Source organism: Lutra lutra, chromosome 8 (genome assembly GCF_902655055.1).
Source record: "Lutra lutra chromosome 8, mLutLut1.2, whole genome shotgun sequence".
Lineage (NCBI taxonomy): Eukaryota > Metazoa > Chordata > Mammalia > Carnivora > Mustelidae > Lutra > Lutra lutra.
In genome coordinates, this window is record NC_062285.1 from 5,160,704 (window position 1) to 5,183,226 (window position 22,523).

At 47.9% G+C, this 22,523-nt stretch overlaps 1 protein-coding gene across 4 annotated transcripts in view; it reads right to left on the reverse strand.

The window, feature by feature from the left end:
• Positions 1-241: 241 nt before the first annotated feature.
• The window catches only part of IL2RA (interleukin 2 receptor subunit alpha), a 45,698-nt gene continuing 23,416 nt past the window's right edge, over positions 242-22,523 (reverse strand). Inside the window, exons 2-8 of one of the 4 annotated variants that reach the window (XM_047740978.1) lie at positions 13,957-14,139; positions 11,361-11,456; positions 9,140-9,355; positions 7,520-7,606; positions 6,902-6,973; positions 5,706-5,772; positions 242-1,241 (exon numbers count right to left, since the gene is read on the reverse strand). In XM_047740978.1, coding sequence (XP_047596934.1) covers positions 1,217-1,241; positions 5,706-5,772; positions 6,902-6,973; positions 7,520-7,606; positions 9,140-9,355; positions 11,361-11,456; positions 13,957-14,139 — 746 coding nt within the window. In that variant the 3' untranslated portion in view covers positions 242-1,216. Of the gene's footprint in view, positions 1,242-5,705; positions 5,773-6,901; positions 6,974-7,519; positions 7,607-9,139; positions 9,356-11,360; positions 11,457-13,956; positions 14,158-22,523 lie in introns of all 4 variants that reach the window. The other 3 variants (XM_047740976.1, XM_047740977.1, XM_047740975.1) reach the window with 3 other exon arrangements.

Here is a 22,523-nt window from a genome sequence, read left to right on the forward strand (position 1 = left end):
TAACATGTAGATTTTGGAAACTCCACCATACACTTAGAATGAGCATGAAGAAGGTAAATAACATCTTAATTATTATTTAAGACATTTGTTCCCATGCACCCTCCCCCCCACAGTGAGTCATGATAATTCAGTTCAATTTTACTCAAGAGAAGTAACACTAAAAAAATTTTTTTTTTCTTGTCCGAGATTCCTCTCAACCCAGAAAACATGTACTTGGGGGCATGGGGAAGGCCCATGGGATCACCCTCCCTGCACCACACTTCTTCCTTCCATCCCTAAATATCAAATGCAGTGATCCTTTATCAGTGCTCTTCCGTCCTTTATCAGTGCTTTTAGGATGCTGATTGGGAAATGTAGGCATTTGCATGTGATGTGTCTGTGAACATCACATTGGTACAGACCCAATTCAGATCATCACTTAACGCAATCCCACAGAAACTAACTCGGGAGGGGGCGTGTTAGTAAGGTACACATAGAGCTTTTTATTAGGCACAGTTTGTTACCTTGGACTTAGTTTTCCCGTCTTTTCCCAGCGTACCTCCAGTAAATAATCCTAAACGCCGAAGCTCTGGGATCCCCAGAGGGTTGCCCTCTGTCGGTGTTACCCAAAGAGTGCTGCTGTGGCTTCTGTTTAGAAATTCAGATTGAAGGTTCCGTGGAAGGGGGCTAGTTTAGAGGACTGAGCCAAGGACAAAAAGATTCCGAGTTCATTACAGGACGTGGCCCGGAGAATGGGCTAATCAACCAGCGGCCAGGAAGGATCTGCGTCCATCCCCCAGTTCCACAGGGAGGGGACTGTGTGTGTGTGTCTATTTACATTCGTGCTAGGGTTTTCCTAAACTGGGAAGTTAGGGTGAAATTAACACGAAGCTACTTTTCTCTGTACCGTGTATGGTGTGGAGAGTCCCATGCTGTTCAAGCTTGAATGACCACGCCGATGCGAAAATGAGACCCACAGTTCCGGCTGTTGCTTCCTGTTCCTCCAGTGACCCTGGATCTGCTGCCCAGAAGCTGGTCGGGTCCACTCGTTGGTACTACGGAGCTGGCTGTGTCCTGAGTTTGCAGTGGTCCGGTGGGTCAGCATGCGACGGCAGAGTTTTCCAAAACCCAAGAGGTCCCAGGAGATGCCTCTTGGCCGAGCGTTCGACTTGTTTGAATTTGCTTGGGCTCCACGACTTCTGTGAGCTGTCCTTGGCTTCTTACTGCTCCCAGTTTTCTAGATTGTTCTTCTGCTCTTCCTCCTGCAGGGATACAGCTAAGTCAGTCGTGGGTGTAATACCGCACGGAAGAAGAAATGGGATCCCTACCCTACCCCGCTGTGGGGAGAGCCTTCAACATAAACCCCCGGTGACCTGCTAACTTAAAATTCCATCCTGGGGTCCTGTTACCTTCCCACAGCCTGAAATCTGACCCCAAGGCCTCTCCGTGCCTCCAGAGGTCCCGACTGCCTGCCCCTGGTTCCTACAGCGCGAAGATTCAACAACCATTGTGCCGGGAGCAGATCTTCTGTTTCCTTGTCTGCTCCAGGGCTGGGTGGGTCTCAGGGAACCAACCCAGGATGGTTCTGCTTTGGGACTGATGCCCCAAGGGGTGTCCTGCTGTTTGCATTTATTTCACCAAGAGGCTAAGGGGTCCCCCATCATACTTGAAAATCTGGGGTCATCTGTGCTGCATCCATCTTCCTTAATCCTTACTGCCCATCCGCTGGCAAATCCCGCTCATTTGACCCCCTTTATGTATTTCATGATTCTCTTCCTCTTTTTTAGTGTGTGCCCACTGACCTTGCTCATGCTCACCTTGTCTCTCTAAATATTCTGTCATAACTGCCACCATGATTCCTAGGTCCCCTCCATCTCACCTCTGTCGCAGCCAGACTGTCCGAAGGGCCAGTGCTACCATTTGTCCCCAGGTCAAGCTTCTGTGGCTGTTTTCCTCAGGTGGGGTCTGAGCCCCTCTGGTTGACCTGGTCTTCCATGATGTGGTCACCGTCCATCCCCACAGCACGGCCGTCCCTGCTACCCACGCACCTCACAACCTGATGTTCAGAGCTGCCTGGCTTCTCCCGGACATTGTCACGTCCATTCACACCGCGTTACCTCTCCCTGTGCTCCCCGCCGCTGAGCAGCCATCTCGCAACTTCCCGTATCTGGCTGTAGGCACCGTCTACTCTTGTTGGCACCCCCACGTAGGATTCAGTGTCCTTTCTTTTTGCTCCTATCACCCCTCAATCTTGGGCTTTAAAAATTTGTACTTGAACTCTCTTTTTCCTCTTCCTATTCATCTTTAGGCCTAGCAAGTGCTTGGCACAAAGCAGATGTTCTTGCGATACTGTTTGTTTTTTAAATTAAGTTACGATTGACAGTAACATGGTATAAGTGTGTGGCATACAACATGTTTATGTATTTTTAACACACTGTATCACTATATTGCAACATGGTTAGCACCGTAGCACTAGCAAACACCTCCACTCTGTCATATAACGATCATTTCTTTTTTGCGGGGAGAACATTTAAGATCTAGTCTCTTAGCAACTTTGAAGTATAGAATAGAGCATTATTGCCCATGGTCTCTATGCTGTGTATTCGATCCCCAGAACTCATTCGTGCTAACTGCAAGCTTGGTCTTTGATCCACGTCTATACAAGGGATATTCTATACATTTTTTTGAGTTATGTGGGGGGGGCAGTAGGTACAGAAAAGAATAATAGTAACTGTGCTAAGTGACTTTCATGAATTGATAGCACCGTTTCTAGCCAACTCTGTACTGTAAGAACTTTCTGATGATGGAAATGTTTTGCATCTGTGTTGTCCAATGAGGTGGCCATCTGTGGCTACTGAACACTGGACATGTGACTAGTGTCACTGATGAACTGAATTTTTAATGTTGTTTCATTTATTTAAGTTTAGGCTTAAATATCCACCATGTGGCCAGTGGCTAGTGTGTTGTTGGACAGCATAGTCCTAGACCTTCCCCATCCCTTACTGAGTCCACAGGAATGTCTGATCCCTTCCTACGTCCTGGGAGCTCACAGGGGGCAAGGCTGTGAGAACGGTGTGCTGGAAAATGATTAACAACCAGCTCTTTAAAAGAGTTGGCTTGTTTCCATGGCGTCAGGACTCCCACCAAGCCCAGTTTCTAGCTACCAACGTGACACAACCGAACACAGAACTGGGAAGAGGTGTGTAGTAGCAGACCATTGTGCGGCAATGCCTCGATAATATAGAGGCAATAGATTGAAATAACCCTGAGAACAAATAAAGCAGTTAAGTAATTAGAGAGTGGCTACTTCCCAGTATGTATTAACTTTGTTTTCAATATGATCTATGTAACTATGTTTACATACTGAATTTTCGACAATGGCTGTGCTTAAAAACGGTTCACAAGATTCATGAAAATTTAGCTTTTGGCTTTTGGTTGTTAGGAGTCGGGGAAGCCAACAGCCGTTTATCCCTAGTAATTGGTCCAAAAATCAAAAACCGAAAAACAAAAAAGTCACATGTAGGATTTCTGTGTGGCCACAAGAGGGCACCATCAGATGAAATTAGATTTGGGGAAGGCTTCTTGGGCTGGCTAGACCTGGTGGGAGAAGGCTGTTTGGGGAAGGAGTGTGGGTCTCCTGGAAGAGGTCATTCTGGGAGAGCTTGCAGGAACTCATTTAGTTTTAGGCTGTTCCTTATGTCACAACACAAATCCCAAATGTTGGCCACTACCAAATAGCTTCCTGCCTTTGTGTCTGAAGGCTCTTCATCTTGAAGCTACCAAGTGAGAATTTCCTTGAGGAGGTATTAAGTCTTGTCAGCAAAGGGAGGGGAGAGCACATGTTGAGTTCCCACAATGTTCTGAGCGCCTGACACACCCCATCGCACATAATCCTAAAACAATGCCTTAGGAATCAGCTAATGGAGAAGTTGGTAGATGGTCAGGTCTCTATATGAGTAATTCCTGATAGAATAACCCCAGGGTCCTTACCCACCCCACCTCGGTAATCGGCGCTCTTTGATTCATATGAGGGAAATCAGGAGTATTTGTGGGCCTGATAACCGATAGAATGATCAAAGACGTCTGCGGTTTCCCCTGTCTGGGCTAACTGTAGGATCTAAGAGCTCTGGGATTTGAGGGAGGGGTTGAGCCTGTGTCTTCTCAGGGTCTTTTGGGGAGCTCATGTCAAGGTTGGTTCGATGGCACTCTGGTGGGGGGCAAGGGGGTGGTGCTTTAGGGATGTCCCAGAGAGTCAGGAGAGTGACACAGGAGGTCTGCCTAAAAGGAGGGAGAAAGTGGCCTATGTGTGTGTGAAACGAATTTACTCTCTTGACCTTCATACTCTCTGTCTAGTGCAGCAGTTCTCAAAATCAGGTGCCCGGAACAGCGGCATCAATATGTTCTGGGAACTGGCTAGAAATGGAGATTTTCAAGCCCCACCCCAGACCTGCTGAATCAGAAGCTCCGGAGGCAGGGTCTGGCAGTCCGTGTTTTAACAAGCCCTCCAGCAGCTTCTGAGGAGCAAGCCCACTCAAGTTCGGGAACTGCTGGCCTAGCACAGAGCTGTCAAAACTGGACGTGTGTGTGTTTGGTGCCCCTGAGGAGCTTTAAGGAAATACTGGTGTCTCGGTCACACAAGGTCATACACTGTATGGTTCCGTTTATGGGAAATGTCCCAAACGGGCAAATCCACAGGGATGGGAAGTGGACTTGTGGTTTCCACGGACTGGGGGGAACGCGGAATTGGGAGTACAGGGTTTCCTTTTGGGATGATTGAAATGTTCTGATGTGTGATGAGACAGTGGTGGCATATATACAACATTGCCCCAAACCACTGAATTATGCACTTTAAAATGGTCAGAATGGGTGGCTCAGTGGGTTAAAGCCTCTGCTTTTGGCTCAGGTCATGATCCCAGGGTCCTGGGATCGAGCCCTACATCGGCTCTCTGCTTAGCAGGGAGACTTGCTTCCTCCTCTCTCTCTCTCTCCGCCTGCCTCTCTGCCTACCTGTGATCTCTGTCTGTCAAATAAATAAATAAAATCTTAAAAAAAAATAAAATGGTCAGAATGATGAATTCTATCCCAGCTGGAAAAAAAAAAAAAAGCACTGATGTCCTAGGGATCCTGGCTGGAGGGCAAGCATTGGTATTTTTAAAAAAAGTCTCTCCTGGTTGTTCTAATTGGCCACCACTGTTGAAAATACGAGTTAATGCAATTAAGGCCACACGTGGGTCAAGGGCATGCTGGTCTGAGTATCTGCAGTAGGTTGAGCGGGGAGCACAGGAGAGGAAAACTCAGGGGGACGCTGCCCTTGGTTTCCTTCCAGCCATGTAACGGGAGCAGAAAGGCCTTGGGCTCTACATCTGGGCTATTATTTTGGCCTCTGCCATGCACCCCTGTTTGCGTTGCTGGATGGGGGAACATGCAGCTCTTTCAAATGTCCTGAGAAGTTAGGTTGTGGGAATGTTCCTTAGATACGCATGGAGCCTGGCATACAGTAGGCGCTCAGCCTATGCTAGTTTCCTTTCCTTTCCCATTTCCTCATGCTTGGGTTCTTGCCAGCCGCTCTGGGGATGTGTGGGTTGACCAGTTCTCTGTGATTCCCCAAACTGCTGCTGGTTAGTAGGAGGACAGGGTGAGGGTTTCTCTGCCTGAGCTCTTCACACACCAGGCTCCGCCTGCCAGCTCAGGCCAGGGCTTCGTGACCCTGACCCCCCGGGACTCACCATCTCCGCTGCCAGGTGAGCCCGCTCAGAAGGAGGACGCTGACCAGGAGGAGAACGCAGCCGGCCACTGTCAACAGAGAAGCCGTTCGTTAAGGCTCCTGCTGGGCTGGGTTGGCCGAGCAGCCTGAGAAAATCCCCCCAGAGCAGAGGTTCCCTGAAGACCAGAGCGCTGGCCTTTCCGCCTTCCCTTCTCAGAGTGCAGCTCCCACCCCGACATGGTTTCCTGGGAGGCTCGGGCCCAGGGCTGGAGCCCAGGGAGGTGGGAGAGGTCTTGGCACCTTTCCATGAGGGGCTTGCCTCTTTCTGGAAGGCTGAGCTAACCGACCAGCATGCTCTCCACCAAGGGTCAGGGGCCTCGGTTAAGGAGGCCACCGGGGAGGCCTGCAATGGGTGAAGGAAAGCTCGAAACACAAGGGGCAACGAGCCTCTCTTGAAAGTGTTTCTGTTCCCCAAATGCTGCCTTCCCCGGGCGGGAGCCCCTACCCCCCTGCCCCCCTACCCCCCTACCCGGCCAACCAGCTGTCCTGGATGCTCTTCACAGCGCGTTTTCCCTTTTCTCCCCCAAGCTCTCTGGATGCGCAGTCGTGTAGCAGGGCAGACGCCGCCGACGTGCGCGGCATTGGTCCGGCGTGAGTACACATCACACCACGCTGGGGCCGCAGCCCTCACACCTCCCACCAGCCCTCCTGTCTGCCGGGTCCTTTTCGTGGTGAGAACACTGCACATTTACTCCTTTAGCCAGTTTCGGGGCCTACGACACCCCACTGTTAACCACAGTCCCCACGCTGTCCACCAGCTCCCTGGGACCGAGTCGTCCTTTAACCGGAGTCTCTGTCCTTCCACCAGCGTCTCCCAGCTTCCCGTACCCACAGCCCCCGTCACCCCCGCTCTGCTCTCTGTTTCTGTGAGCTCGTTTTTCTCTCCTACCAGGAAACCACTGCGAGGTTTCAGGTCCGTCCTGGAGGAGCTCTCGGTGCTGCTTTGAGCCCTCCCACCGCACTCACTGCGGCCGACGGCGGTGAGTTTGTGCCGTTCGTGTCTGGGTTAGTCTTTTACTCGTAGGACTACTAGACAGGGTCAGGAGGGGGTGTTCGAAGCCAACCGACCGACCATCTGTCGCCCCAGACCACCAAGCAACATATCCCACAGGCTCTGGGCTGCGTTTTGTCCACGGGAGCCACGAGCCCCCGACCCACCTGCTATCTGGTACTCGGAGGTGAACAGGAAGGACTCCATCGTGGTAGCCACTTCTGTGTACTTGTGGGAATCTGTGCACGAGAGAGGAGAAGATGCTCGGTTGTGCTGCGTATCAGGCCGCGCTCGCTGGGGAGCACGGGGCCTCTCACGAGCTAGAGCCTCGGAGCCTGGGGGAGGGCGAGGGACGGACAAGCACGGCGCCTTCTGCGTCGACTTGCCGTCCTCAGACTGGCTTCTCCTGGTCCTGACCCTTGCTTTTGACATGTTTATTTGTTGTAAAGATTTATTTAGTTATTGGAGAGAGAAAGAGAGAGCAGAGGGGAGGGCAGAGGGAGAGAGAGAAACTTAAACCCACTGTATCCAGCACAGACCTGGACACGGGGCTCAATCGCATGACCCTGAGATCACGGCCTGAGCTGAAACCAAGAGTCAGAAGCCCAGTTGACTGAGACCAGGGGCCCTGCTTTGGACTCGTTTGAGGGTTGGGAGGTCAGAGGGGTGGGTGGCCTCGCTGACCCGGCTGTGGGAGGGGCTGCCCCAGGCACCCTGTCTTCCCTCTCCTGCCTGATGGCTTCAGGGCCGAGCTCTCATCGCTGTCCCAGAAACGCCAGCCTTACCTGTAGTACCTGCTGTCATCAAGGGACGGGAAGTGTCTCTCCCAGGGGGCACGAGGGTGCTTGCTTCAGGCTCATCTTCGTCATCTGCTGGAGAGAGGGAGTGATGAAGATGGGGCACGCAGGGGTCCTCAGCTGACCCGGACACACTCAGTGGGGTGCGGATCTCCCTTCTCTGACGTGGTCTGGGGGTCCCGTCCCTCTACAACAGGCCACAGGCACGCGGGAATGGCCCCAGCACCCCCGGGCGAGAGGGACTTTTGACCCTGACCCTGGCGCTGTGGGACCCCGAGCAGCCTCTCCTTCCTCAGCTTCCTGGTCAGCCCTGGTTTCCACCAGTGGCTTGGAAACAGGTCGTCCGTGCCCAAGTGTCCCGAAACAGCAAATGAAGTAGAAACGCACAAAAGGACAGCTTCTCCCGGGGACAGGTTCCCTGCCCCTTGTGGTTGTTTGCAGTTACCTGGGACCCTGCCCTCCCATCCTCTGACTCGGGAGGGGACACATGCAACAGGCGCCCGGCCAGCCACGTGGCTCCCTGCCAGCACATGGTCGGGGAATGTCATCAGAAGGATGCAAGTGCCAGCTGACCCCTCACCCCCGTCCCTGTGCTCGGAATACGGGCCCCGCTTGCCTTTCCCACTCCCAGAGGCTGCTCCAAGGACACAGCCTGGAGCTAGCGATGGGCCATCGAGAACACCTGCAGAGCATCAGTGACTAATCCCGTTAAGGCTTTGTTATAAACTTGTAAGATCTGGTGGCCGAGCTCGGGTGTCCATGCCTCTTTCTGCTGCCTCACACTAGCCCCTTGTAAGTTCCTCGGCTTATTCAAAACGCCACCAGCCAGCGGTGTCCCGCCTCTTTCTCTGGTCTCTCCCTGCGCACTCCGTGTATGGGGGCGGTTTCAGATTTCACCCCGGGAAACTCCGGGGAGAGTTCAGAACCAACGGGCGCGAGCTGAGAAACCTGTAACGTTGATGTTTAAATCTGAGCGGCTTTGGGTTGTAAAAATAGTAGTACGCTTTCGGAATGAAAATAGCAGACCTCCGCAGAGGCGGGTTGCACGCATGTCTGAATGAGTGTGCGTGTGTGTGTGTGTGCACACGTGCGCGCGCGCACACACACACACACGGTCACGTCCCTGCTTGACCTGGCCCTTCCCTGCACACTGGCGCTTTTACCAAAGCACGGACGGGCACTGCGCGAGGAGCAGGAGCGGGCTAACGGGGGACTGCCAGACACATAATGAGTTCATGTTACGTATCCGTAACTAGAAGTGCATGTGTGGCAGGCTGGCCTTGCCCTTTTGAATGAGAGAAAGTTCTGGTAGCTTAGAAGAGGTCAGATTTCAGGACCGGCTAGGAAGGGGCAGCACTGTCTCCAGTGAACACTCGGGAGATCTCCCTCCTCTTCCACCTTCTACCGTTTATCCGCACTCAGGGTGCGGGGAGCCTGAGGTTATAGGGACCTTAGTGTATCTGGTGTATTTTCTAGAATGAGAGAAAACAGAGGCCGGAGGAGATGGAGTGGTTTGCCTGCAGTCACGGAGCTGGCGGGCCAGGAATTCCACTCCGCGCAGCCCAGTGGGAAAAGCAGGGGGACAGGCCCACGCGGGTGCCTCCATACCTGGGAACTGACCGTCCTCCCTGTCACTTATGCACTTGAGCTGGGGCCGCGTCCACTGGGTCTTCCCTGAGACGGTTTTGCAGACGCTCTTGGCAGAACCTCTCCGCAGGGCCCTGAATCCCGGCGCGCACTGGTAGTGAACCGTCTGCCCCACCACAAAGTGGTAGATTCTCTCTGAATCTTCGTGGTCCCAGGAAGGAGGCTCCCTGCAGTGACCTGGAACAGGGACAGGAAGTTCGGAAGGCGTCCCGTGAACCCGAGTCGCCTCTTGCTGGAGACCGGACCTCGGTTCTTACTGTTCATTCTTTCTTTCTTTTATTGCACCAATATGCGCTGAGAGGTCTGTGCGTCCGGAACGTTGCCAGGCACTCCGAGCGAGGGAAGGCACCCAGACCCTGTCCCTCCCGTGGGAGGGGGCGAGCGATTGAATGAAGACGATGTCTGGAGGCACAATGTCCCGAGTGTTGTCACTGAGGAGCCCAGGGCAATGAGCGGCTCCTTGTGATGGTGAGGGTTCTCAGTAAGTGCTCAGGAGTGAGGGGGGGCAGTCTCAGCTGAAGGATAAAGGTAGGCTCAAGCCCACTGCGTCCAAGGGAAGGTGAAGCCCACCCCCGGTGTCCATTCTAAGCGAGGAGGTCCTTCCTCAGGTGGTGGCTGCTGGTCCTCTTGGGGCTGTGGTGGAAGAACTGGAGATAGAGCCAACACCAGAGGGAGGGGAGGGCTGAGAGAAGCTCGGGGAAATGGAACCCGATCTCTGATCAAACCATGCCTAAAGCCTGCTCTATGTGAGCCCTGCCAAAACCTCTGAAATTCTCCATGCCCTCAAACTTTCCACTCGCCCAGCTAAAAGCCAAGCCTGACTGGTCTTTGACCCCAGGGATCATGTCCTGCTCTGTTTTATTCTCGGGGTGCCCTACCCAACCCCACATCTGCGTATACAGAAGCACATGTACCCTCTCTCCCCAGACGTGGGTTCTAGCCTTCCAGACCTTCCACAGTCCGAATACCCAATATGACCTTTAAAAGTGTCTTACACATAAACCCCCTGCCCCAGAGGGAAGCCCACGGCAGCAAGTGGAGAGCCGACCTGTCCCACGGGATCAGCTCTAGTGTAGCACCTTCCAGATCACGGCTGAACTTAGGTTTAGTCTCAGAAGAAAATTTCTTTTACAGCCAATAAAATCTGTAATGGTCGGAACCTGTGTAAATGACGTTTGCTTCTCTTGAATGAAAACATCCCATTAAGAGGGTCTGCCAGAACCAGTGGCTGGTCATCTCCTGAATAAGGACAACAAACTTTGACTTCCGTAAAAACCTTGAAATAACTGTTCAGGGTAATATGAGAAAAAGAGAGAAAAATGAACAATTAAATGTGTTTTGAAATGCCAGTCAGCCCGAAGTTGGAGGTCCAAGATAAAAAGTACGATATTGCAACAGTGCCCCTCGATTTGTTTTTTGTTTTTTTATATATATTGGAAGCTGCAAATAAATTAAAATTAGTTTTAAAAAGGTGATCAGTAGAAAGATCCTGAGTAAGACCTTACTCCTAAATGTGAGTGTAGCCGTCTTTTAACTTCTGTTTAACTTAAAATAATAAAATTAACACAGGACAGAGGGTCTTGTAAAAGTTGGTAGGTCCCCCCAAAACTCAGGTTTTCCTAACGGGCTCTGTGTCCTCGTGACCTGAGGACCTGATCTGAGCGAGGCTCGTTTGGAGTCTTGCTCGCTCCCCCGCATCCCATTAGCTTGGAGTTGTCTGTCGGTGGCCTTAGTGCTCCCCAGCATAGCCCAGCAGGTCTCACACCCTTGTTTATAAGCAACATTTTGAGGTAAGGTGCTTGGCTGGCAGTTGTTGTCTTGTACTGAAGGGAAAACAAGTGCATTTCCTCGAGGGCCTACACCGCGGTCTGTAGGGCCGGGCACCGTGAGTCGCATCATACATGCTTTTGAACTCAGTTCAGTTGCACCAGGTTGAGCTGACCTGAGCCCAGGGCTGCTGGGCTCAGCTCCTGGAGCGGGAGGAAGCCCAGAGCCCTCTCGGGCTGGAAAGGCTAGTGGCCCTAGAGCCTGTAAACACTGCACAGATGTTCTCGCTTCCCTGACATCCTGTAAGAAGAGGATGGTGGACCAGATGTCCCTCCCCTGGGGAGCACAGGGTGCGCCCGCAGGAGCAGGGTCGGCCTGGGAGACGGCCAGACCGCTGTGCAGACCCACCTCTTACCTGGAAGGTTCCCTTGGTCCCCGGGCAGCGTTAGGCTCTGCATTGCCTTCTCTTCCTCGGGTTTGGGAGTGACTTGTCTTTCTGTTCTCTTGGAGGCTAGGGGGTATAGACAGAAGCAAATAACTTCACAGAAGCTTAAAATAGAAGATGCTCTTTGGTATTCATTTGTTCGAAGTGTGTCTTTCCACCGCCAGGCAGTATGGGGGTGCAGGGGTTACAAAGAGGAGCCACACACACCCCCTGCCCTTGGGGTGCTTCCAGTGGGACCTCCCCATGAGCATCAGTGACTCACAATGTGTTTCTTTTCTTTTCCTTTTTTTTTTTTTTAAGATTTTATTTATTTAGAGAGAAGGAGGGAGAGAGCACAAGAAGGCAGAGAGGCAGAGGCAGAGGGAGAAGCAGACTCCCCGCTGAGCAGGGAGCCCGACATGGGGCTCCAGCCCAGGGCCCTGGGATCATGATCTGAGCCTAAGGTAGACGCTTCACTGAGTGAGCCACCCAGGCGCCCCCAGAATGTGTTTCTGAAGGAACTGAGAGGTTGTCTGGTGCATGTGGGTTTCCCCAAAAGGAACTCCATTCTGCCCATCCACCTGCCAACCTTGCACGCGGGCATGGGCACCATGGCTGTGAGGAATTCCTTGTTTCCCTACAGCAGTTCATTTAAAAGGTAAGGGATTCCGTCGTAAAGCAAGGATGAGGGAAGCCTCCTATCACACTCCTCTCTGTTGTGAAGATTTCAGCAAAGGAGCTGAGTATGGGCACCACCAAGACGGGCTTCGGGATTCCAGCTGAGGGTCTGGGGAGGGTCTGCTGGGAGAAGAGGCAACGGGGTCAGCAGAGGTCTTCAGACCTTGCAGTCCGTGCCTGGGGTGGCTGACATAGAACTCACTGTAGCTCCCAGACCCCGTCCCCAGGGCTGAAGCATCAAAGGACAAATGGACCCACCACTTTTCACCATGTTCCAGTATCACAGAGACAAGAGACCCGGTAGAGAAATTGGGCTTGTGAGAGAGCTCTCAGGACTCGGTGGAGAACATAGAAGAGCTAAGTCAGCTCAGCTTAGGTCTTGAAAGCCCCTCGGGGGGGTCATGCCCTCCACATTCCACTCTGGGAAGGCAACCGGCCTACTGTCTCGGGGGTGGGTAGGCGAGGGTGGGGGGTGCTCAGGCTTCTGTTCTCGCCCTCGCCAGCAGCGATGGGGTTCAGGACCCTTAGTTCACTGCCGGTTCCAAGGCTGTCAGGCAGTGAGGGCTAGGAGGCTCTCAAGCCAGCTTATAAAGTCCAGAAATAAGCCATTCAAAGGGAACAGCTTCCTCTTCCTCCTCTTCCTCTCTGCTCCGCACCCGCCACCCACAGATTCGGAGCCCCCCCCCACACCAGCCTGACCTGCCTTTGGGCTTGATACTCTCCTCGCTCCCCCAGGGCAGCCAGGGTCTTGCGGTAGTGGAACGTGGGGGGGGGGGCAGGGGGCATCTGGGGGGTCTTTGGGGGAATATTTCTCACACTCTGGAATGCCAGCTCCTGACATTGGGCTGGGAAGACCCTGGGCGGACATTCCTTTCTGCTTGACCATGGATTTGTCCTCTGAAGAAATGTCTCAAAGACTTCATGGCAGCCACATTGAACATTCCTGTAATAGGGGCACCCGGGGGCTCAGTCGGTTAAGGTCTGCCTTCCACTCAGGTCATGATCCCTGGGTCCTGGGATCGAGCTCTGCATCGGGCTCCCTGCTCAGCAGGAAGCCTGCTTCTCCGTCTGGCCCTCACCCCACTTGTGCTCTCTCTCTCTCAAATACATAAATAAAATCTTAAAAAAAAAATAGAAAATATCCATAATAGATAAGACTCTCCAAGTCAGTAATATGAGCTTCTCTTCCCTCTTTACTCTCATCAGAGAATGAAATGTCTCGCCCACTACCTCCACTTTTCTACCCAGAGCTTCCTCCTTAAGATTGTGGGGATGGACCCTGAGAGGCGAGGGCACGGAGGCATCTTGGGGAGTTGTTGGGAATTCAGGTCGCCATATTGCTGGGGGTGGAGCTAGGATGGATTGCTGGCACCAGGCAGCCTGTGGGTGGCATGAGGTGGGAGCTTCTGAAAGCAAAATGCAAAAGAGTTGGTGTAGCCTTACGGGTAGATACTCACCGGGATGGTTATTATTTTTCTGATTCTTTATATGGGCTCATTCTGACCAGTCTTTTTAAGTTTTTACGTCTAAAAAATTGTGATGAGATATACATAGCATAAAACATACCCTGTGAATCATTTTTAATGTGTAGTTTGGTGGCATGAAGTACATTTATATTGCCATGAATTAGACTTATTTTCAAATTGTTCAGTAACGATTAGTATGTCTGTTCCCTCTCCCCCTGCAAAATATAAATTCTTTGAGCGCTGGGTATCCCGAGGGCCTAGATAAGTCCTTGGAACCGGGAGGCATGCCTTAAATATTTGTTGAGTGAATGATTTTCCAGGAACCGTTGAGGTGAGTTATTGCAGAGTTTGGGCAGGTGGGTTTTCGTCTGTAGGGCTGACGCTCTGCATCCTCCTGCTGGAGTTCTTCTCCTTCCCTCCATGTTACAAAAGGAAACACTTACATGTGCTGACGCACTGGCATTTGTTCTCCCAGGAAGCGTGGCTAGAGTTTCCTGCACAACGCATGACGCTGTTTAGCCTGCGGAAGCCTCTCTCACATCCACAAGTTAGCATCGTGCCGGTCCTGTACTGGAGGGCTTTGTACGCAGTGTGCTTGAGGCTCGGCGGGTTGTCATCACAAAGGTCTGCCGAGAAAAAGAGGCCTGTTTCGGGTTAGGGAGGCTCCACTCTCACGCTCACACATGGACCCTTGATGTGTGATGATCCCATCACACATTTCTTGGCTCTCTTTAAAGGATTTATGGGTAGCCCACCTCTTCCCAGAAAGAAACAAAGGCTGTCGCCACTGTCCTTTAGAAACCTTTGTATCAGAGACGGTTCAGACTTTGACCTCAACAGAGCTCCCCTCCAAATTACAATTTATTTCAAACTAAATGAATAGAAGCAAATGAGGTTTTATTCTGAATATGCCTCATGCTGAACAAGTATAGAAAGAGAGAAGGGGACTAAAGGATATGAGGAAAAGAAGGGAGGAAAGTCATATAAATTTAATTGAGGGACATGTGTGGGCAAGAAATACTTTTCAGGAAATAAGGATTGTCAGAATTTCTATAATTAGTGATTCTGTACCACTTTCCTTTCCTTTCCTTTTCTTTCTCTCTTTCTTTCTTTCTTTTTTTTTTTTTTTTTTTGAGAAATATATGTAAAGGGCTCCACCCAAAGTCTGGCGAGTAGGTAACATGTATTTTTCACCCACCTCCCCACCTCTGAGTTTTCCAAATCCCTTCTCATACCACAAGGACTTGACCCTTTCTCACCCCCTTCAAAAAAGGACACTGGTTTCTCACCAAGGACACCTGAAATAGTAGCCAAATGCCCAAGTAGTAAGGGGAAAAAATGTGCTGTTCAAATCAGAAAAATGATTCCATTGTGTTATCTTACAACAAGTCCTGCTTCGAGAGATTAGATGTTTAGGGAAAAGCCCCAGGCTGGATGGAGATCGTGGCTAGGAAGGATCACAGGAGACAGGAACAGGTGAGGCAGCACTGACGGCCTTGCCCCTCGCCGGCACAGGCACAAATCTAGGCGGGTTGCTGCACTCATTGCTGGCAGACCACTGCCGGCCGATGGCTCATTAATCATCCCTCCACTGGAGTGCATCTTCTCTCTGACCTTACACTGCGCCCCAGATCTTGCCACACCCATGACTCAGGATACCCCTGATCTCCTGAATCACAGACGGCAAGGAGAGGGAGGACAGCTCACCCACCTCTCACCAAGAAGGGTCTAAGTGGAAATAATATGAAAGGCTCAGAGAGCCAGTGATTGGAAAGGGACATGTAACATACACACTGAAAGATACTGGTCATCATAAAAATCATAATAAGGCAAGAAAGGTAGCATAATAGAAAGGGGAGAAAAATGAGCTTCTAGATCCTAGCCCTACCAGCTTAATAGCTATAGAGTGTCCTTGTTTTTACTTTTCGAAGGCTTGGCCACTTTTTCTATAAACTGGGTAGTATAATCATCATCACCATTTTACTGTTTGTTTTAAAGATTGCATGAAATGAACACTGTACTTCCCAACGACTCAGAAGACTATGTAACTTGGAGACTGTCCACACATAAGAGATGTAGAACAGATGCCCGTTCTTCTTCCTTCCTTTTTGCCTCTGTCCAGGAAACGAGAATGGTAATTCAGATAGAGGCGGGACTGAAGTTCACCTTAACCCTTATCTCCTGCTAGAGGTCATCTCTCTGCACAGCCTGCATCCCTAGGACCAGTCACTGTACCTGCTGTACATTAGAACCAACCTATGTTTTGAGTATCAGAAGGTGAATCTATTGCTAAGATAAGATATGCACAATAATAATTTAAAAATAAATGAAAGAACAAGGCAAGGATGTCCCCTCTCATCACCACTTTTCAACATGGTGCTGAAAGTCCTAGCTAATGCAATTAGAAAAGAAAAGGAATTAAAAGTTGTATAGATTGGGAAGGAGTAAAACTTTCTCTTGCAGATGACATGATTGCCTCTGTAGACAATCTAGAAAAATAGACAAAACCCTTGTGGTACCAATAAGCAACTTCAGCAGGGTTGCAGGATACAAAGCTAATGTACGAAAGTAAATTGCTTTGCTGTATACCAGCAAGCACACTTTTTGGTATTCACCTAAGGAATTGAAAAGTTACATCCACACAGAAATCCGCACATGGATGTTTCTAGCAGCTTTACTCGTGATTGCCAAAACTTGGAAGCTACGTGTAGCTGTCCTTCAGTAGGTGAAGGGATACATGAACTCTGGTCCATCCAGATGATAAAATAGTATTCAGTGCTAAAAAGAAATGAGCTATCAAGCCATGAAAAGACATGGAGGAAACCTAAATGCATATTCCTAAGTGAAAGAAGCCAACTTAAAATGCTACATTCTGTGTTGTTCCAACTATACGACACTCTGGAAAAGACAAAACTATGGAGACCGTAAGAAGATCCTGGAGGCTAGGTGTTAGGGAGGAGGGAGAGATGAATAGGCAGCATACAAAAGATTTTCGAGGCAGTGAAAATACTCTGTAGGGTACTATACTGGTGGGTGCGTGTCATTATACACTTGCCCAAACCCACAGAATGTGCGACACCAATAGTGAAGCCCGATGTCTTGTTGTGGACCCGGTGATGATGGCGTGTCTGTGCGGGTTCATCCACTGAAAGACAGGTACCACCTGGTGGGGGCTGACAATATGATCACGTGGGAGGCTATGCATGAATGAGGTCCAGAGTATGTGAAGAATCTCTGTACCTTTTGTTTGGTTTTGTTGTGAACCTAACACTGCTTTAAACCATAAAGTCAATTAACAACAACAACAACAACAACTTAGAAGCAATGGATATTCCCTGAGCAAGATGAAATAATTGAAGGGGGGGAAATCAACAACGACTTCTGCTTCCAGCCATGGCAAAATTTTGGTACCCAAACTTATCCTCCTGCTGAAACAACTTTAAAACCAGACAGAATGTGCAAAAAAAGTGTTTCCAGGCATTGAGTCAGAGGCAGGGCAGCACTGTATCATTCAAGAAGAGGGAACTGTGACGCGAACCCCACCATTGCCATGGAGGCCCTCACGCCACTTTCCTGCCAAATGGCACCAAAGTGGAACCCAAGCAGAGCCGTGGTCTCACAGACCTGAGGAGGGAAAAAGGGTTCTAGGCTGCTGGCATGGCTGGACTTTGGACACTCCCCCACACAGACCCATCCTTATGAAGTGTAAGACCAAAGCTGACAGGAGGATGCACCTGGGACTGAAGGGCCTGTAAGAACAAAATGTAACACCTCTGAAAGGAAGATGACATATTCCAGACCTTTTAAAATGTGTAATTTATAACATCCAGCAAGTTTTTAAAAATTCTGGACATGTGAAGAAATAGGAAAATGTGACCCATTTTTAAAAAAAAGAGTCAATTAGAATCTAAAATGACCCAGATTTTGGAATTAGCAGACAATTGGCCGCCATTCATTTTTATAAAGAAAACTTTATGGGGACAAACCCACACTTATTCGTTTACATTTGGTCTGTGGCTGCTTTTGTGTGGTAAAGACAGAGTTAAGTGTTTACAGAGACTAGGTGTCCGGCTGGCTGAGAATATTTACTCTCTGGCCCTTTAAGAAAAAAATTGTCAACTACCCATTCCAAGGAAACACGGCCATAATGAGTGAATCAATAAGAGATCTCAGAAGATAAATGAAAACTATAAAAAGGAACCAAATAAAAATTCTAGAATTGAAAATTACAACATCTGAAAAGAGCTTCACCAGACCTTGAAGACAGAACAATAGAAATTATTGAACTGATGAGCACAGAGAAAAAAATTGACCGGACCTTCAGTGACCTATGGGATAATATCAGATAGCCTATCATATTTAACTGAAGTCCTATAGCAGTGGGAGAGTAAGAATGGAGCAGAACAAATATTTGAAGATATAATGGCCAAAAATGTCTGAAATTTGAGGACAAATGTTGACTTACAGGTCTAAGATGCTTCAAGCAATGAATTCCAAGCAGGATAAATATAAAAAAACCCAACCTAGATACATCGTAGCCACGCTGTTGAAAACTAAAGCTAGTGGAAACATCTTGAAAGTAGCCAGAAGAAAAGGACACACTACATACAGGAAACAACAGTGAATAATGGCTGACATTATTTCACTGAAATAAGGAACCAACGCAAATTAGAAAATAATGGTAGAACATATCCAAAGTCGTAAAAAAGGGAAAAAAAAAAAAGCCTCTCAACCTGGAATTCTACCTAGAAAAAAATATCTTTCGAAAATGAAGATGAAATTAATGTATTTTCAGATAAATGGAAGCTTAGAGAATGTATTACCAGCACACCTGTGTTCTGAAAGAGAATGCTGAAAGGAAATTCTTCAGGCATGTGGATATTACCACAGTTAGAAATACAGATCCGCAGGGAAGAGTGGTGTGCCGGTAGATATTTAGGTAAGTGGAAGATCATCTTTTAATTTCTTTGAAAGAGAAGTATTTAAAATAAAAATAATAAGAATGCATGGCCAGTGTTATTGCATATGTCAATGTAAAATATGCAACAAGTGGAGTGTAGAAGTTGGGGTGAGTAGATGTTTCTATCGTATAGTTCTCGTACGGGGAATGATATGATACTAAATCCAAGGAGAGCATGGTGAGTTAGGGATGCCTCCCGGAAAGCTCAGGGAAGCTGATGAGTAACAACACAGAGAAGGTAGCTAAAATGGCACTAAGAGACACAAAATCGAGTATTAAAATACTTTTTTCGTTAGCCAAAAATTTTTTTTAAAAGATTTTATTTATTAGTTGGCAGAGAGAGACACGGTGAGAGAGGGGAACACAAGCAGGGGGAGTAGGAGAGGGAGAAGCAGGCTTCTTGCTGAGGGGGGAGCCCGATGCGGGGCTCGATCCCAGGACTCTGGGATCATGACCTGAGCTGAAGGCAGACACTTAATGACTGAGCCACCCAGGCACCCCTTGGTTAGCCAAAATTAAGAGAGAAAAGGAAGAATGGAAGAATATAAAACCAAATGGGACACCTGGGAAACAGGGTAGCAAAAGGGGAGACCTAAAGCCAAGCATATCAGTAACTGTATGAAACATACTCCAAACACATAAATTAAGAGATAGGCACTTTCAGACTGGATAAAACAGCAGGCCCCAACCCCGGTGCTGTCTACAAGAGAGCATACTTTAAATACAAAGGCACGAATAAATTGAAAACAAAGTATATATAAAGATATATTATGCAGAGATCTGCATAGGAAAATGGGTGCGGCTATGTTAATATCAGAAAGTAGATTTCAAAATAAATAGTATTCACAGATGACTTGATTGCTTATATAAAATTACTAAGAAATCTGAAAAATAACTACTACAACTTGGTAAATTTAGCAGTCTTAATATACAAAAATCACTGGCAGTGGGGCGCCTGGGTGGCTCAGTGGGTTAAGCCTCTGCCTTCCGCTCAGGTCATGATCTCAGGGTCCTGGGATCAAGCCCCGCATTGGGCTCTCTGCTCAGTGGGGAGCCTGCTTCCTCCTCTCTCTCCGCCTGCCTCTCTGCCTACTTGTGATCTCTGTCTGTCAAATAAATAAAATCTTAAAAAAAAATCACTGGCAGTTATTTCTGTATACTGGAAACGACCAATTAGAAAACTAAAAATTTATAAACAATTTCAATTATGATAGCATCAAAAAATAAAATACTCATGAATAAATTTACCAAAAACTTGCAAGACTTCTGAACTGAAAACTCTGAAACATTACCAACATAAATTAAAGAACTACATAAATGGAAAAATGTACAATGTTTATGGATTGGAGGATTCATTTTTTTAAAAAGGACATCAGTTCACCTTACGTTGATTGACAGATCCAATGCAGTTACAATTTTAAAAAATCCAATATACTTTGTGGTAGAAATTTGGCAAGTTGATTCTAAAACCTCTTTGGAAATACAACAGACCAGAATTTCTAAGCCGATCTTACAAAGAATGCACAAATTTGGAGAGTTCACATAATCTGATACCAAGATTTTCTATAAAGCTGCAGTAACCAAGACAGTATATTTTGGTAGAAGGATAGACAATGGGACAGAAGAGAAAGGCCAGAAATAGACTCATACATGTACAATCAGCTAATTGTTTTATAAATATGTTATGGCAGATCAACGGGGGCAGGAAAATCTTCTCAGCAAATGCTCTGGGACAAATGGATAAATTTATGGGGGAAAAGAAGCTTACTTCATATACAAAAATTAATTTTATTATATATCTAAATATAAAAAATCCATACCTTAGATTTATCCAGGTTAGGTATACACATAAAAGTTGAAACTCTTAAGCTTCTAAGGGTCTGTGAAGGCAAACAGCTTTGCAAACTAGGGATAGGCCAAGATTTCCCAGAGACGACCCACAACGTACCAACTATAAGCAAAAAGTCAATCAGAAACTTCTGGTCATCCCAAGACACTAAGAAAATGAAAAAATAAGTGACAGACCGGGAGCATATGTTTGCAACACACACCTCTGACCAAAAAACTGTGTCCACATTCTCGAAAGAACTACCAATCAATCCTAAAAGGCAAACAACCCAATAAACAGATGGGCAAAGACCGGAACAAGTCACTCTTCCAAAGCAGACAGATGGTTATCTGTAAACACGTGGAAGGACGCCTCACATCGGTAGACAGCAAGAAAAGCACGTGGGAGACGACCTCGGAATATTCCATTAGAACAGGTAAGACTGACAACGACAGAAGAGAGGAGGTAGAGGTACCAGAGCGCTCTCACGGGATGGTGGGAGTGTGAAATGATACCGTTCCTCGGAGAGCAGAGAGTTGTTTGGTTTTTGTTTTTTTAGGGAAGGTAACTGTGTATCCGCCCATCATAGGATCCAGCCACTCCACTCCGAGGTATTTATCTCAGCGGAGTGAAAGTGCAGGTTTACAAGAAATTTATACAAGATATTTATAGCGGCTTTAAGTAATCTCAAAAATACTGTGTTGAATGAAAGAGGACATGCACAAAATCATACATACAGTTTGAATCCGTTTGTAGGAAGTTCGAGGAAAGACAGGACTAGATACAGAAAGAAATCAGAGGACTGGTTGCTCGTGGTGCGTGGGGCCGGCGGGAAGCCAGCGGTGATGGAAGTGTTGGTTATGTGGGTGTGTGCATTGGAAAACTCATCAAGTTGTGCACTTGAGAATGGCATTTCTCTATAGTTTGGCCTCAGGAAAATCAGTAAGAAGTATACTTAGCAACTCTTGTAATGACTCATTAGCACAAATAATCAAGGATTGACCTCAGATGCATTTGGAATCTGATGACGTAATCAGGAACCAAGAATGCTTCTAAACACCTAAATCTTTTTTTTAGGGAAAATTGCCTTTGAAGCAACGTTGTGTCCTTAAAAACTATTGAATTACACAATGATGTGCTCTTCTAAATAAGACCATGGAAATTCCCAGAGTCATTACAATTAGCTTGACTATCTGAGGACATCCGTCATGTGGGGACAAGGGAAGTTCCAGAATTTCTTTCTCCCACAGACTTCATGTTCAAAGAAGCACCTTTCCTGGAATTTAGAAACACTGAAATGCTCTGATCTATAGCTAAGAACAGGTGAAGAACTTGGCTGTAATCCTTTTCCCTAGAATGCCTTGCCAAGGGTGTTGCAGATGGCATCTGAAGAAAGTGGGAGTATAGGCATGTGGGAAACTCCTTCTGAAGGGAGTGGGAAACAAGGCATGTGGGAAACACTCCTTCTTTTTAGTCTAACAGGAGTAAGTCTGGGATATTTTTAGCTCCCCTAGGTATCATTAAAGAAAAGACAAAACAAAAAAAGCAGCAGTCAAACATCTAGAAAACAGAAGAAGAATCACAAACACTGTCTATTCTGAAGTCTTGCGCAGGAGCAATGAAGGAGAGTTCCGGGTATGTGATGCAGCCCAATGTCTTTAAATACTTTTCCCCGAACGATCACTTACAAACCTTCTCCCCACACAGCATGGCAGCCACAGCCATTCCCTAAGTTTGCTCACTAAAAATTTGGAATATCCTTTCTTGAAATTCAGCTAACAGGGGCTTTTCCCTTTCCAGATACATTTCTTGCTTCTATCTCTGACTTTTTTTTAAAAAAAGATACTGTTCTGTGCTCTCAGTTATACCCGTTCTTCTGGCTCACACCACAGTGGGCCTGGAAGCTTAGGAAGCAAACACAACTTTCCTTTTCTCTTTTCTCTTTTTTTAAAAATCTCTTTTCTCTTTTTCCTCTCCTCTCCTCTCCTTTTCTTTCTGGTTTTTTTTTTTTTTTTTTTTTTTTTTTTCTTTCCAGAATTTTCTTTAAAAGGTGGATAGGGGAAGTTTCCTCTTTGTAATTTTTTGGTACTGGTCTCCTTCTGGATTTAGATGTCATTTTCTCTCCTGAGAGTCAAGTGTCTGCTTCCTATGGAGTGGAGGAAAATTTCAGATTACTAACTTGACATTGGAATGTGGCGGCAAATGCTCAGAGCTGGAAAAAT